Source organism: Sphaerodactylus townsendi, linkage group LG02, assembly GCF_021028975.2.
Source record: "Sphaerodactylus townsendi isolate TG3544 linkage group LG02, MPM_Stown_v2.3, whole genome shotgun sequence".
NCBI classification, from domain to species: domain Eukaryota; kingdom Metazoa; phylum Chordata; class Lepidosauria; order Squamata; family Sphaerodactylidae; genus Sphaerodactylus; species Sphaerodactylus townsendi.
Genome location: NC_059426.1, coordinates 136,158,794 through 136,176,683, shown reverse-complemented (window position 1 = coordinate 136,176,683; position 17,890 = coordinate 136,158,794). Strand labels below are relative to the sequence as shown.

Below are 17,890 nucleotides of genomic sequence, written 5' to 3'. Positions count from 1 at the left end.
CTCTCGGCTCTCCATAAATCTCCTATAATTGCAGCATTGCTGGAAATGCCAAAATTGGATTTATTGCATCTTCTCATATTGGGATCTTGCTCCTCACCCAGAACTTGGTGTTTTGAATTAGCTGGTCCTCTGAACTGATTCCTGAGGAATTCTCAATTGCTCCTTTTTTAAAAAAATCCAAATGTTGTACAGAACACTGAATATACACAATCTGCTAAAGTTTTTGGTTCTTTCATCTCTTTTTCTTCCATACAGATAAGTAGCTACCACGTAGGATGGAGAACATCTGAAAAACACCTGTGTTCAGGTTTTCAGAAGTATCTGTCTTGCCTCTTCATAACCCTAATCTGTGGATTTAAGTATCCATATTCCACAGCAACCTCAGAAATAGATGTGATATGTTCCATCACATGGAGAACAGTGATCTAACCAGTCATTACCATGCACCAATTGCTATTTTTCCCTCTGAGGTGGCACTGGCAACAGCAGTAAAAAGCTGCAGAAGGAGATTTAACTGATAAGAATGGTGAGGATAAAGCCACCAGGCACTGATTCCAATAATTTGTCATGGCTGCTGATTCTCAAAGAAACCCTACTTGGAATCACGAGAATAAAATTACCTAAAAATATGCATCTAACTGTATCTAACTGTATTTTCTACAAAAGTAACAATAAAACTCACAGTGCACCCCTTTGAAGTTATATAGAGACTCTAATTTTAAATCAATACGATTTATGGCAATAGCAACCACTTAATATACAGTTTTATTTAATACGAATCTAAATTATGAATGGATTTTAAAAAAATTAAATCAATTATTTAAATCAGCCTTTTCTTCTTGGCAACTAAAACCACCTTGATTTAGATCAGTTTACTGTGTCCATTGCTTTCAGCAACTGTTACAATCACTTTAGGCTTCTGTACAGGGAAAAAAAACTAGAACTGCCAACTCCAGGTTTGAGAAATTCATATAGATTTGAGAATGGATCTTGGGGAGGGAAGGGTTTGTGGAGGAAGATGACCTCAGCAGGGTACTATAATGCCATGGAGTCCACCCTCCAAACCAGCCATTTTTTCCAAGGCAACTCATCTCTGTTATCTGAAAAACACCTGCAATTCTAGAAGAGCTCCAGGGACCACCTGGAGATTGGCAGCCCCAGAGAGAACAGGCTATTCTTCTTCCAATTACTGCAAGAACTGCCCCACAATCCATGAAGTGGTTCCCTCCATTTCCACCTTTATGTAACTATTTTCATCACCTGCCTTTCCATTTGAAAGAATGGCTAGCAGCTCACAAAAAATAACCCGATTGAAGAAAAACAAAAACTACAAAGGAAAACATTAAAAAGTTAGAAGCACAAGGTCATGAATTCAAAACTGGACATTCCATTCTTGTTTTTCTGCACAATGCACAGTATCACATCCTCTATAATTGAGCAAAATGACCTTTCCTGTCCTTTTGTAAACTCCATTATTCTATGAACCTTGCTCAGAACTATCACTGCCATGTTTTAAATGAAAATTTAAAAACTTACTTGATGACACTTCTGGACTTCCTTTCAAATTCATCATTTTTGGAATGGAAGGCCCATATACATCTGCATCCAGCAAACCAACAAGTTTTGTCTGTGGAAGGAAATAACATCATTCTCCAAGCAGCAGTAAAACTATATATACCAACCTAAGTTAACTTTAGATACACTTAACTATGATTATTTATTAATCATGAATTATGGAGTTTTGTACCAGTAAGCATTTCAATCATGCACACCCGGAGAGAGATAAGCATCCAGAATATTGTCCACACAAAGCTCAAGGCAGGCCTCACTGAGGCAGAAGACACACTTATCTGATCAGTTAGCTGCAACAAATTGCAAACACAGTTGGATCATTCCCAATATGGCAAACACTTAAGTTTGAACATAAACCGGTATAAGATAAAAATAACAAACAGGCTTCCTGTTTCTAAACTACAGAAGAATATTATTATTTTTTTAAATCACAGGGCAAATAATAAATAAAGAATTTCTAGTATTTGAAATTTATTGCGACATAAGCTTTTGGGAACTTGACTCCATTTTGGCAAATTAATGAAACAGCACCAGAAACTGTATGTGTGGTGTGTATATACAGACACACAAATGTATTCATGTGCAAATATAAAGAACAAAAGTCTGACGACAACTAAGCCAACAGAACATGAAATGCTAGAAGTCACATTTCTCTGCAGGCCCCAAATGTACTCAAGATTAAATCAACGGGGCTCAAGATAAAAAGAAAGATTGCATTGCCCCACCCTCTGGATTGGTCTACCATTGCTTCTTCTGTCAGGGCAGGGTTGAGATGGAAGATTATTAATGTTTTCTATAGTTTAGCAGTGCTGATTTTGTATTTTTTGTTGACTACTGAAAACTACTGTCTTTCTGGAGCACTAGGTTGTTTGTGGCAAGGTTCATTTAAATGAATTTTACGGGCTGTCTTTATGAAATTGTTAGATTAATTACACTGTTCTCTCCTTGAGCCCTTCAGGGATAGGGAGGGTACAAATGTTTGAAAATAAAATAAACAGGGATACCATGAAATGTTTTCATGCCAGGATCTACCCAATTGTGTAATTAGGACACAAAGGGATTTGCCAACTGAGTCAAACTGGTGCTATCTTCTTTATAACATATGGCAAGGTTTATTCACTTTAGGTTTGTTTTAGCAAGTTATTTCCTTATGGGTATGTCTGAGAAAGCACACATTTGTAACTGCTGATCTCTATTTGCAACATGCTGTTAATCCAAAGGATATGGGCTATTCTGTTAAGGGGCACTGGGCACAATTACCTTCAGGTCCCTTCCAACTATACAATTCTGTAATATATTTAGAAACATATCCACCAGGATGACCGAGTGTAACTGCCCTCTGCCGCCACAGCCTCATTGGAGAACAGGCAGTAAATTGCAGGAAAGGAGGTACGGATAAAACATTAGAATGGTTTCTAGTTGTAAGTGCTGTTGGACAATGTGAACCATGTGAATTAGTTCCTTTGGATGCTTAAGAGGAGGCTAGATAAGATTTACAGTTTAAGCACAGTTACTCTGTTCCAGCAAAGAACATGGGGACTAGTCAAACCTTAAGACTTGATAATCTCTTTAGCCAGGGAGGTTATGCTGAAGTCCAGTGCCAAAAGTACTCGAATTCAGAGCTGAGAAAAGGCATATTCTTCAATATGCCTGTATCACACTTACAGGTCTGAAGTTTATTTCTGTTACGTAATTGAATTGATACTTGGATTGAGAGCCAGTATGGCGTAGTGCTTAAAAGCAGCAGACTCTAATCATGTAGAACTAGGCTTGGTTTCATACTCTTCCACATGAAGCCTGCTGGGTGACCATGGGCTGTTCGTAGTTCTCTCAAACCCACCTACCTCACAAGGTGTCTGTTGTAAAGTGGGAGGAGGTGACTGTAAAATGCTTTGAGACTCCTTATAGGTAGAGAAAAGCAGGGTACAAAAACCAACTCTTCTTCCTCTAATGGGTCAAAATTATAGATGGCTCAAGGCTACTAACCAATTTCTTAAGCACTGCATATCCTACTTGATTCCCCCTCTCCTCAAGATTCGATAGACAATTAACTGGGTTAGATTTGCATATCTTTATTTTATTGCCTCTACTGCAAAAACTGGTTGACTCTTTACTGCCAAATTAACCATTATTTGATGCTGTGCAGATTATATTTTATTTACACAATGTCACAAATTTGGATTGGCTTGGTAACCTGAGCTGTTCACACCCAGGGACCCAAAGCAAGCAGCAGTCAAGGCACGGCAGGAATAACAAGCATTACTGAAATTGTTGCTCCTGCAAGGAGAGCTGAACAGAGGTTATTTATAGAAGTTAGTGCCCGCCGTTCAAGCAATGGCCTGGAATCTGCAGGCACGCGCAGTTGAACCTTATCCATATTTCTGAAAGCTTTATGGTGGCTCTAGATTTCCTGATGTCTCATGGTCAGCACAGAGGTCTTGGGGCAACTAGTCATGCACTCTACCATATGAGCTGTCTTCTGCCTCAGTTCTGTCTTCTCTGCTCTTGGGAAATCATGGGGTCCTTGGAAATTGGCCCCTCTCCTTCATGGGTCCCTCAGTAATCTCAGATTCTGATGGTGGCTTCTGATCCAGCTGCCACAGTTGGCTACAAGACATTGGCGTAGCGCCCTCGGGATGGGGGAGTGCGACGCCCCAGGTGAAGCAACGGTGGAGGCGTGGCCAGGCTGCCGAGGGGACATGGTGGAGGTGCTCCAGGGGTGGGGTGGGCAACACTTCAGCAGGGGCGCGGGCCGCACACACGCCCCGGGGATAGTTTCCCCTTGCTTTGCCTCTGCTCCAAGGTCCCTGACAGCCCAGGCACCTCAGGACTTGTCATGGTTTTGTCCTCCATGGTGTCCTTATCTTCTGATGAGGAATCATCAGGCCCAATTGCAATAGCACTAACAACTATTCCTAGCAAGCTTTCTTGCTTCCCGCTTCACAGAGACACAGCAAGTGCATACCTTTCGTGTGCACTGCCCAGTAAGGACAGGGAAGAGCAATGAGCAATTTGCAGCAGTCTTCCTGAACCAATCCATGACAAGAGGCATTCATTTCAAAAGAGGAATTCTCTTCCTCTCTTGGTGTTACAATATTTTTTTTTTAAAAAAAATATTACTTCAGTGGTAGCACAGCTGGTTACTACCAAAACTATATCTACAGTTCCACTCAAGACCACTAAATGTGGACCCCAAGTCAATAGCTGCTTTATTTTCAACATTTTTCCTCAAGGACCGTCTCCTCCCATATTACCAACTCTGCCTATTAAGACCTGCCTTTCAAGCCCTATTCTTTGCGCACTCACCTTCACAGATAGGGCATTTTTTGTGCTGGCACTTCGTCTTTGGAAATGGTGATGGCACTTTGTCTTCGTCTTCTCCATTGAACGCCTACCTTACTGCCTTTTAGGTGCCAGGCCAAAACATATCTTTTTAACCTTGCTTGAATTAGTAGGTTATCTTTCAGCTTCTTTAAAGGTCTGAGGGTCTGTTTTATAGATAGTTTTATGCTAGTCATGTCCAAGGGCTTGTTCTGATGGCTTGTTTTTTATTATTATTTATAACTGTATCCTGCCTTAAGCAGAAGTCTGATGAGATATCATTAGAATTCAGGAATACGCAGCTTTTCAAACCTACACAGGCGGTGAAATAATCTGAACTTGCTAAAATTGCCTCCTCAACACAAACAGTGGCCGTTGTCCCTTAAGTGCTGTTCATACAGGAGGTGCTGCTGCAATGCAGCAGCACTGTCCTGGCCACACCAGAGTGGCACAAAGGTGCCGCTTTAAACCTCGCTCAACACGCGAGGTTTTTGCAAAGCGGCGCCTTCAGGACGGCAGGGTGCAAACCGCACCGGTGTGAGGACGCCGCTTTTGGCCCCTCTGGTGTGTGCAAGGGACTTACCTTGCTGTCCTGTTCAGCTCCGGGCACTTGCAAAGACACTCCCACTCTACCCTCTGACCCCCGGGGGTCAGAAGACAGTTTGGGCATGTCTGTGCAGCCGCCCAGAGCTGAACAGGATGGCAAGGTATGTTCCTTGAACACAACCTGGGCGGCTCCATGAGGAACCGCCACATCAGGGCTGCCTGCATTGGACAGCATGAGCGGTCTTGACGCCCCACCAGCTTCATTTAAGCCAGTGGACGATGCTGCCGCTGGCTGTGCAGAAACAGCCTATGTAAAAAATGGACCACTGTGCTGGACCACTTTTTTCAGTTTCTGGCAGCTATACCTGGTCTCATAGAAAAAAACAACCTCAGAGTTGAATTAATCTGCAGCCACTTCCTGGACCTTCTTTGAATTGAAAGGAGGTGGTAGCCAGCTTAAGAGACCAAGAAAAAATGATGAAATTGGGAAGTCTGAGTTTTGAAAAACCAATGAATAGAGAAGAATCTCTAGATGACATTAAACAGAATGCAGTTAAAACCAATGTGATAGCCCAATGGATTCCAGAGATACAGGTGGTTTTATCCATGATGGCCATTTTAATATCAGGACTTTTTTCCTACAGCGGAAGCACACTACATTCACTTCCTCTTAACAATGAAGAACTGCATTTATATCTTTTGGTGGGACATGATAATTGCACTGGTAGTTATCCTAAAGCCTAGCTTGCCCACACCTTGACAGCGGCACTTCAGTCCCTTGTGGAAACAAAGCCTAAGCTTTGCATTGTCTGCACACTGGAATATATCCTTGAAATGTCTATTTTGCAGGCAGCTCTAATAACATACAAGGTGAGTCAGCAGGTGTTGGGAGCCATTATGTAGAGGATGAACTGGACCGACTATTATGTTCGGAGCTTGGGTTCCCTTCCACCAATATAACACCCTGCCCTGCAGGCAGCTTGTCTATCCCTTTTAAGGATGCAGCTCGGCACAGCAAGTTTTGAATCCAACAACATTTTAGCGACCAACAAGATTTTCAAGGTGATTTTTAAGATGAGGCTTGGCCCAGGGTAGCTTTATCTCCTCAGATCTCAGAAGTCAAGCAGATTTGGCCCTGGTTAGTAATCACACCAAGGAATACCAGGATCACTATGCAAAGGAATACAATGGCAAAATGTTAGTCTTTTGTGTTGAAAATTCTACAGGGTCACCATAAGTGGCTGGTGAAATGCACCCAGCTATTGGTTCTCCCGAACCGGTGCAAACCGGCTGAATCTCACCACTGCCTGAATGTCTTGTTGGTTTCTAAGGTACTCAACTCTAGCAGTTCTACTGCAGACCAACACACCTCCCCTCCTGAAGCAGCTCTGAAAGAGGAAGGGAAATTGAGGTTCATCCCATTCTCCTCTTCCCTGGGCTGGCTCCTCAACTTCTGGGAGCCAGGACTAGAGTGTCTTCATCAGCTTCTCGCAGGAGGGCAGGCAGTTCCCATCTCATACTTCCCTATTTTAACTTCTTTCTTCCCCATTTTAATCCCACAATTGCTCTTCTGATCTGCTGGGCAATGGGTGCATGCTGATTCCTGCCCTAGTGGACAGTGGGGTTCCCACAACAGTCATACCACTGCCACCTACTGGGGCAAATAGCTGCTTCCCCAATAGCTCAACTCCCCCATTAATCAGAGTAAGGGGACCCTGCCACCTCCAATATACAGTTCACATATAATTCCAAATGTGCTCACAAGCTATCCCTGCCTTCCTGACTTATTAAGGAAAACCATACTTTGATGTAAATCAGGCAGGATGGAAAAGAGTAGAAACATGCAAGAGTGTAAGTAGAAGGTATCTTTAGATTAGTGATGGCAAACCTTTTCGAGTTCGAGTGCCCAAATTGTAACCCAAAACCCACTTATTTATCACAAAGTGCCAACACAGCAATTTAACCTGAATACTGAGGTTTTAGTTTAGAAAAAACGGTTGGCTTTGAGGTGTGCGTTACTCGGGAGTAAGCTTGGTGGTAGTTGGTAGCTTTGCTTTGAGGCAACCGTGCAACTCTTCCCACGGGTGAATCACGACCCTTGGAGGGTTTGCTCAGAAGCAACCGAGCTTACTCCCAGGTAAAGGATCGTGCTTTCGTTCTTCGCATGAAAATCAGTGGGTTTAACAGCGCTTAACAGGGTTACCTACACTGCTTCCCCAAAACTAGGTCTTAGGTTTAATGCTAACAATCAAGCCCAGCGGCCAGGCCAGCCTAGATGTGTGGGGGGGAGGGCACTCTGTTTGTGCGTGCCCACAGAGAGGGCTCTGAGTGCCACTTCTGGCACCCGTGCCATAGGTTCGCCACCACTGATTTAGATAATTCATCTGACTGCAGTTTCTGTAAACCATTGATTGGCATGATGACTGAAGCCAAAATAAGCCCTTAAACAGATCCAGTTCGTGACACCATGATCTGCACTGTAGAACTTCTCATAGGTTGTGCCCTGGTTCATTAGCAAGTAAGAGAATGTTGCTTAATTTTCTGGGGCAAAAGGATTCCGTGCCCCAAAGTCTTTTCGTGCCAATTTTTCTAACAAGTACAGTGGAACCCCGGTTTTCATTGCCTTCTGTTTTCATTGGTTTTGGTTTTCATCGATTTTTTTCAGTGAAAAATTTGTCTCAGTTTTCATTGATTTGCCTCGGTTTTCATCGATTTGCAGTAAGGTGCAGGGGTTTGTGGAGAAAAATCACCCGGACAAAACTGTTGCAGGCCGTGTCTACAACTTGTTTAATGACAATGTCTTGCCCCATTTCAGACAAATCTTAAAGAGGCATCAGAAACAGACCTCTTGGGACAGCTTTCTGGTGCGACATTGGTCCACTGGCTCTGAAGCTGGTCCTAGTGTTATTGTTTGTTACTGTTTTCAGCATTAAACACTATGTTTATTCACCAAAAATGTGTTTTTGGTATGTTTTTTGGAGTGCCTAGAACGGATTAATTGGATTTACATTGATTCCTATGGAAAAGTTTGCCTCGGTTTTCATCAGTTTCAGTTTTCATCGATTCTTTTTGGACGGATTACCAACGAAAACCAAGGTTCCACTGTACAAAAGATATTTAAAAGAGTTATTTTCACAAACTTCACACATGACAGAACAATTATTGTGGACACAGATTTTTTTCCCTGGCCCTCTATTGTCTCTGATGAAACAGGATGTGCAGGTTTTTGAACCACTACAAAACTTTCAAAACTGTCCGAACAGATAAAATTGTGAGGTGAGAAAAGAGAAAAAAGTGTACTGATACACAATGACACCTTTTCCACACTACCTTTCAGACTTTAAAAAACTGTATATAGCCAACATTTCTCAATGCACCGCTCCCATTCCCTAAATCTCTTGATGGATATTCAGTTGGACAACAGTTCCATTTAAGTAGCCGTGCAGATCAAAGCAAGTACCTCATTTAGCAGTTTTTAAGAAATCGTGTTTCTTTATATTGTATAAAGCTATTTAAAAACCCACTGGAGCTAGTCTACCAGATTATGCTGTTTCATGTCTACTGAACGAAAGCTGCAATTTAAGAGATTGGAAAGCCACATTTTCATGCTAGATTTCAAAGACTTCAGCAACATTTCTGAACTCCTTTGTTCTCAGACAAAACACATAATTTACCTGATTATAAAGATTCATGACTCATTTCTTTTATCTGCATCCACAGTTAATCAAACCCCTTCAAACACTTCTCCTAATGCTTTCTCCCACAATTACTGTTTAAAAGATAAATATTTAGAGAACAGCCTACTCTGTGCTCAAACCTCAGTAGTACTGGTTTACAGCCTACCTCATTTTTAACAATGAAAATTTGTCTGAAACAGATAGTGGCTGATTTTTTTTCCAGTCTTTGTGGCTTCAGTAGACTGAAGTAAGAATGATGAAGTTTTAAAAAATATATATTGTACATTTTTCAGAGGACATATTCCTAGTAAGTTCTTGACTAGATGGCAAGAGGCAGTACCCACCTGATGGTCTCCACTCCATATACAGGGGGTGCGTGTGAGTGGCCAATGACCCCTTCATGTAAGCAGCTGTGCAGCTGCTCCTATCAGCCATTGCCATCCCATTGCTCTAAAAATACTGAGTAAATCACTTGCAATGACTTGAGATATTAAATAACCGGGGGGGGGGGGGGGGGGAAGATGGCTATCACAAATGCAATGTTACATACAGCTGTATAATCAATACACACTGAAGCTTTAATATTCTGTCAATCCCTAATATTTTTTATATTTATATGCCTATATTTATTTAGAAAAAATATATGCCAAATTTCCAGAGACCTACTTGACATGGCTCATAAAGCAAAAATAAAATGACAAACACAAAACAGTAAAATTGCAATACATGAAGAGTGCAAAGTCTTTAAAATTAATTATTTTTCATTCGTGTACTTTGTTTTATTTTGCATTATTAAAATAAATTCTAACATTAATAAGAGATTAAGATGTTCTTGAGAACCGGTGTGGTGTAGTGGTTAAGGCATTGGACTAGGACCTGGCAAACCCAGGTTCAGATTCCCACTTGTACCATGGAAGCTTGCTGAATGACCATGGGCCAGTCACATACTCTCAGCCTTGACCCAGGTTAGTATTTGGATGGAAAGCCTCCACGTGATACCAGGGTCATGATGAAGAAGCAGGCAATGGCAAACCACCTCCCAACATCTCTTGCCTTGAAAACGCCATAAGTCTGCTGTAATTTAACCGTGGGGGGGGGGGGGGGGAGACACACTCCATGTGAATTAACTGCAAATTACTCTAAACACACAAATATGCAAACGGTCTTTGTATAATATGCCTATGGTAAACAGATTATCAACTTTTGCCTTATATATAATTCATACATAGCCAATAACTAGGGCTGCCAATCCCACCCACAGCCCCAGCTGTCACCCCTTACACATCAATCACCTGGATGGTGAAAAGACTTACTGGCAGTGGAAGGAGGCCTTGCTCGGCATGGTGATGTCACTAGCAATATGGCGACACAACTTCTGGCACATGCTGGAAGTAATGTATTGCCAGTGATAAAGTATGTTCTGGTATTTGGGAAAAAAACTCTATGGTAAAAATGGCTTCTACCGTAGAGTTTTTGACCAAATACAGAACATCCTCCATCAGTGGTGATGTGATGATGTCACCTCAGGTGTGTGCTGGAAACAGCAATGCTGCATCATGGGCAACAATGGACTAGACCTCACCGTACTGCTAGCAAGTCCTCCTGGCAATCCTACCAATAATCGGCCCTACGTATGCATCAAAACGAAATTCCTCTGCACTGAACTAATTTCTTAGGCCACGCCCAGGTTTCCATGCAGATATGAGGCTCCTTGTCCCAGGAAATTCAAGCACACACAAAGTGCTTTCTTTGTCAAGAGCAACAAGAGTAAGGCTCCCTTGCCCACATGGAACTGTATCACAAGCCTTGATAAAAAGAAGTTCTACAGCAAGTTGGATAGTGAGATTTCCCCCACACAATGAAAGCATAAGCATAATCTCTCAACTGGATCTGTGCCATCCTTAGTCACGCACAGCTGGTGTTTGCTCACGAAAAGGCTGTGTTCATAAACAAGCAATCTCAGTCCTATTATGACCGGTTTCTATTAATTTGAGTTGTTTCTACTACAATAAATTGTCTGTGGCCATGCAGCTTTCATAAATAGTCACCCTAGTATGAATGAGAGTCAGCCTGGAAGAACTAAAAGATTCCCACAGGGCTGCCGTGGGAGTGGAATTGGCTGCGGCTATTTCAATGGAATTAAAGGGAATCTTCTGTCAAAACTAAGCAGGCAATTAAGAAAGATGATACCAGGATACAGCCTGTTACCTTCATTGACAAAGCAGATATTTAGAAATCTCTGCACTGTCTTTAGAATACTGAACATATTCTTGCCACTAATTAAGCCATTACTACTTGAGATTTCAGAGTTGCTACAGCTCTAGTGACCCAAGACTGGCTCAAGAACTCCATTTGTCTAAAGCAATACTTGACATGGCTTGACCTTTTCATATGCTACGTGAGCAGAATCTTCTGTCAGCAAAACTAATTCCACAGGGAGAAGCATCCACATTTACTGAGGTACATCATCCTGCAATCCATTCACATCAGCACCTGCAATGCTCCATCTACAGTCCGTCAAGTATGGGATCAGCAGAGGCTAGTTCAAGGGTATGAACGCCTGGTCCCAGGAGGTCCCACAAAGCCTTAGAGATCAGGAGGCTCTTCTTCACCTTTCTCCTCTTCCTCTAACCTGGTCATCCTCAGGACTCTCTGGGGAGAGACAGAAGGCATCTCTTCATCAGCCATCTTCCCAGGTCCCTTAGATGGCAATGCTCCAGCATGCCTCTGTCAGCGGTGTCAAGAAATTCAATCGCTGTTAGAACTTTGGTCAAACTGCTCAGGTTGTGAAAGGGAATTATTTTAAAACAAGCCCATGAAATTTTTTGTATCTTTTAATTGGAAGGCCCTGTCCTATTTAGAGTCTGTTTTACCTGTTTGATGTTGTGAGAATGAGCAGGGAGTATTAGCTACCAGCCCTAGTTTCTCAAAACATTAAAGAGATGTTAGGATTATCTGTGCCAGGCAGACCCAAGTCACTAATTGGCTGATGTGTAAGTATGACCAGAAGCTTGGCTCTGGAAAGTTCCACTTAAATTTGGCTCTAATTAGTTGAATTAGATTCACCTGACCTTGACTGATGAATCCTTATAAAATTTTATTATGGGGCTAGAGTTGCTATTCTATTCTGAACCTACCTGAAATGCTGTAACTTTTCAACTTATGCTTGCTAGAAGAAATGAAGGCCAACACTAAATGGATTTTAAGGACTGTGCTCATATCTGCATATTTGTGAGTGTTGTAGCCTGTTTTATGTTTCAACTAATCTTCTGCTATTTATTCAGACGTAATTATTCATGCTGAAGGACTTTTCATGCTGACTTTTTTTATTTTTAGAAAACTTTTTCAAAAAATTATTCAGTCTGCTGTGTGTCCACTTACTCTCAAGAACCCATGTGAGCCAAGTGGCAAAAGCCTAGGCTGTTTCTTGACAAGCTCCAAGCCTCTTGTGACGGAAAATGCCCTTCTGACAGACCAAGAACTATTTCAATTGCTGCCGTTCCTGTCACCACCCATAGAACTGTGTTGTGCTTCCACAAATTAGCTGTTGGGACAGAAATGAGTGGCTCTTCAAAAGGAGTCTCCAATATGTCCAGAGATGCTTCCTGATTAGCACACAATTTGTCTTCAAGAACATAGAAAGTTACAGTCTATGTTACTTAAAGGCCCACAGGGAATAAAAATTACAGATGACAGAAATCAGTATATGATCATTTGGATCTCTTTTCTCTTGTGTGTCCTTATACATTCCTCCAGTTCAGACAAAGGCCAATTAATAGGTTCAGATTAAATTTATAACCCAGAAACGTTTATACAGTAAGAGTAACAGACACATTTCCCAAATAATGAGTAGATTTCCCTAACATTTGCCAGTTGTATGTTGTCTCACACTACAACATCTGTGCAATGCTGATTTATAATGGCCTTTTGTGAAATTGTGCAAATACATCAGTCAGCCCACATCTGTTACTAAGAAACAGCTACAAATTCTTTCAATCAAACAAGAATTATCTGGAATCTTTGCTAGAATCCTGATAATATAATCACCTTCAAAAAGTGCTGTGCAGACAAACGCTAACACTGCACAGTGAGCCCATGTAGTGAAAAGCAAGGTAGTCATAGTAGGCCATGCACACAATCTCCATACTCAGACCACATGTTTTGTGCACAGAAGTTTTCTATATACTAGCTTGAAATTATGCTGTAAGATTTGACAAAATTAGAGCTATGAAGGCCCAGGAAAAAAAACAGAAAACATTTTTTTCAATTTTTCTGTTGGAAAAATTGGATTGGGGAGGATACTGCAAAAAAAATGAAATAGTTTGTCTTTCAGAATGAGTTAAATGCTTTTAACAACAAGGTGGGCACAAGACACATTTCTGCACCTAGAAAGGGCTTTCATTCCTTCTGCACCCCTTTTGACCTTTTTACTTCTCTCTCAAACCACTACAACACATATACCCACCAGATTGGGAATTAAGTAGTTTATTGCCCCACCTTACTGGTGGGAAAGAAGATAAGCAGGATGTAGAGCAGAAACTGCACTAAAACTTGAGGGGACAACTCTAAAAGTTTCATTACTGAGCTTTTTCTAACCAGTAGCTACGGAAGGAAGAAGACAGCATCTAACTGGAACTACATTTAGATGTGCAGATATTATTGACCATTTGCATTACACTTTTTTCTGACCAAATAATATATTTTATTTAACACAAAGCTTGTGTTTTCTGGTTGTGGTAGGTTTTCCGGGCTTGTGTTTTCTATTTAACTCCTATTTTTTCTACTTTTCAGATAGCAAAAATTAAGGTGTATGGGCTAAGGTAACATAGGCACATCGGCTTGCAATTCTCTCTCAAGCACTGGGTACATTTTCAATTTCAAATTCCTTGAAAATTCCAAATATTGCAATTTTATATGCTAAGTTAGAAACTACGTTTTTGTTATTCAAGCAGTATAATTAAGTTAACTTTGACAGGACAGCAAGTATTACATGTATTTTATATTCTCCCCAGGAAAAAAAGGAAAAAATGTGGGTTTTCTCTGAGGCTTTAAAATTTCCAGAAATTTTATACCTTTCTAAATAGAAATGAAACTATTTTTCAAGAATGAGATAATGTCAACTTTAGAACCACAGCTTTACTTTATATGATCCTAAAATACAATTGGTTCATCTGCTGAAGTCCAAGATAATTGTAATAATGTAAACCCCGTGTGTATAACTTTTTGAAGGTGATTTTTAGCATTTACACAACACATTTCAAGTTGCTAAACCACTTCATGTATATGATCTCAGTCATTACAAAGTATGCTGCAAGGTAGGCTACTTTGTTATGGGGCATGGAGAAAAAAATGGAATCCCTGCCACCATCTGGCAGTTTGTGGCAGAAGTAAGATTTTACTCACAAACATCCCAAATTATTTTCCATACTGAGCCATAATGCTCTAATAACCTCCAAACAAATCTACAAGTTAATAATTGAGTCAATGTACTTTAACAGTCTGTCAAACTATAACCAGGGAACTTGGACTCAAACCCACTCTCTGCCATGGAACTTACTCAGTGACACTGAAGCAGTCAATGATGTAGCCTTCTCAGAAAGAATATATATACCGTATATACTCGTGTATAAGTCGACCCGCATATAAGTCGAGGCACCTAATTTTACCACAAAAAACTGGGAAAACTTATTGACTCGCGTATAAGTCGAGGGTGGGAAATGCAGCATCAATTGAGGCATCAGTAAGTTAAATGTTTTTGAATATTTATTTCAAAGAAAAACAGTAAACTGGCTCTGTAAGTGGAAAAGAGGGTCAACAAGAACAATATGGTATCAACAATAACTTTAAAAGTACAAAAACCTTAGCTCAACCAGCAACCAAGCTAAAACACAAGAGTTAAAATCCTTCAAAACTGGATTCCTCATCATCATCTGTATGTCCAAATGTAACCCAACTTAGATTTTAAGAGGGATATTATCAGAAATGAAAAATCTACTATTAGCTTCCATTGTAAACAAGGGGGATGGGGCATCCCCTTTGGGGTCAATAACTTTGGATCCCCTGACCCAAACTTCACCAAACCTGGCTGGTATCATAAAAAGACTCTCCTGATGAGACCAGCCAGGTTTGGTGAAGTTAGTTCAGAAGTCCAAAGTTATGGACCCTCAAAAGGGTAGCCCCATCTACTAATAGCTCCCATTGAAAACAATGGGGAATGGGGGCCCTTCCTTTGGGAGTCCATAACTTTGGACCCCTTAACCAAACTTTACCAAACTTGGCTGGTATCATCAGGAGAGTCTTCTGAGAGTACCCTGAAAGTTTGGTGCTAAAAACTGCGCCCCCTGCTGGCCGCTAAAGTAAAAACACAAAAAAATGTTAATAACCCGCATATAAGTCAAGGGGAGCTTTTTCAGCATTAAAAATGTGCTGAAAAATTCGACTTATACATTAGTATATACGGTATATATTGCTGTAGGGTTTTCAAGGCATTTGGGGGTGATTTACCATTGCCTACTTCCAGGTCCAGACTCTGGTATTCCTTGGAGGTCTCTCACCCAAATATCTGCCAAAGACTGATCCTACTGAGTTCCTGAGATATGACAAGATCAGGCTAGCCTGGGGCTCTCCAGCTCAGGGATTTCACTGACTGGGAACTTTTACACTTCTTCTTTGACAGCCCAAAAAGATCCAACAACTTTTGCTCCTGCTTATTAGCAGACCTTCGAAAACAGCAGAGGGAGAAAAATGGAGGTCTGTACTGTGGCTGTGTGGGTGGAAATTTCTGCCCACTCTTCTGCAAAATAAAATGCTGTTCCAATGGAGAAACGGTCTATATGGGAATATGTGACCACATCCCACAGGATTATTGCAAAGAGAAAATGTGGGGCAGGAGGAGGAGTGGAATAAAAGTCAGTTTCTCATGAAAGTACTTAGAAAACCTTACATGTTTCCAGAACACCATTTTAATGAAGTAATAAACTGAAGAACAACAGATTGTGGAGCTAAAGGCACAAAAGCAGAAGTCTTACAGTTAATCAAAAAGATTCTTTGCTAAGTGCTAAATCTATTTTTTGTGAACCCTCTGCGACATCATGAGGCATTAATTATGAAATATTCTATCTGTGATTTTTCTGAGGACCTGCCAGGTGACTCCCATTAGTGTCAGTCATGCAATTAATTCAAATACACAGATTTTAAAAATGTATTTCCATATAAAATATTAATGCCACATCTGCTACTCCTAAACTGTTTCTGCCCCTTTTATTTCCTGCAGGCTGGATGGATTATCAACAAACCGGAACTTTTTATTGCAGATCTCAAGCTATCTGTTAAGCCCATGAGGTGCACTTTAACCTCACATCAGCTTCAATTTAATATTATGTTTATTTGCTGGAAGTACTTGCATGATTTTTATGAAAAGCCAAACACATTCAAGTGGGTTTTTCATCACACTTATAAAACATCAGCAAAAGGAAGTATGACAGCTTCGATTACTACAACCAATTTATCCTGTATTCATCATACTGGATTAGCTAACGTAGCCTACAAGGGTAATGCTGGGACTTAATGTGGCCCAAGAATAAAACAGGCTGGGTAGCCCCTGCCGTACTAAAAGCCATCAGGGCATGGACCACTGAGCCCAGAGACAATAACCAGCATAGGTTCACTTGATGCCTCCCCCTGCACTGCCTCCAATCAGGCAGCAGTGGTGATGGAGGCATCAGGACAGCCAACACATATCATTAGCACCACTTGCCAGGTCCAAGCCAAGGGGACTCAGCAACACTGGCAAAGCTACTGGGGTTTAGCTCTGCTTGTTCTTGACTTCTGATAGTGCTCCAGAGAAGTGGCCCACCAGAAATGTTTCAGCCAACCCACACAGTCTACTTAGATTGGAGACTGATCTGTCAGTCAGGAACCTAGGATTGCCAGCTCTCAGTTGGGAGATTTGGGGGATGGAGCCTGAGCAGGACAGGGTTTGGGGAGGGACTTCAGTAGCAGATAATAAAGACCACCAACCAAAGCAGCCAATTTCTCCAGGTGAATCGATCTCTATTGCCTGTAGATTACTTGTAATCTCAGGAGATTTTCAGCCACCACATGTAGGTTAGCAACCCTACAAGAAGCCCATGGTTCAAATGTCATCTATATCACAAGCAAACTTGCTGGTAGCCCTTAGACCAGTGGTTCTCAACCTTCCTAATGCCGCAACCCTTTAATACAGTTCCTCATGTTGTGGTGACCCCCAACCCTAACATTTATCCATTTTACAAATGGAGAACACTGATTCAGGGAGTCTTAGGCGACTCCTGTGGAAGGGTTGTTCAACCCCCAAAGGGGTCCCAACCCCCAGGTTGAGAACCACTGCCTTAGACAAGCCATCACTTCTCAGCCTCAGAACCCTCATAAGATAATTACAGTTGTAATAATGTTCACACATCTTACAAGGTTGTTGTCAGGATTATTGTTTGTGAAACTCTTCAACTAAACTAGCACTAAAGCCCATTTTAAATTTAAATAAAATAGGCTCAGTGAGGGAGGGGGACATCCTCTCCTCAAGGAGAGCATTCCATATTGTTTGGGGCTGGGGAGGCTCCTGAGTTGGAAGAAGGTGTGTGGGGAACAGGATGGAATGTTGTGAGTCTTGCACACCCATTGGGCAGTGGTGGCGAACGTTTGGCACTCCAGATGTTATGGACTACAATTCCCATCAGCCCCTGCCAGCATGGCCAATTGACCATGCTGGCAGGGGCTGATGGGAATTGTAGTCCATA

At 41.4% G+C, this 17,890-nt stretch overlaps 1 protein-coding gene across 4 annotated transcripts in view; it reads right to left on the bottom strand.

The window, feature by feature from the left end:
* The window catches only part of NUBPL (NUBP iron-sulfur cluster assembly factor, mitochondrial), an 88,121-nt gene that overhangs the window by 60,472 nt on the left and 9,759 nt on the right, over positions 1 to 17,890 (bottom strand). For 3 of the 4 annotated variants that reach the window (XM_048485062.1, XM_048485066.1, XM_048485067.1), the window contains one exon: positions 1,537 to 1,627. The exons of the other annotated variant lie outside the window; for it this stretch is intronic. In XM_048485062.1, coding sequence (XP_048341019.1) covers positions 1,537 to 1,627 — 91 coding nt within the window. Of the gene's footprint in view, positions 1 to 1,536; positions 1,628 to 17,890 lie in introns of those variants that run through there. 4 annotated transcript variants of the gene reach the window in all.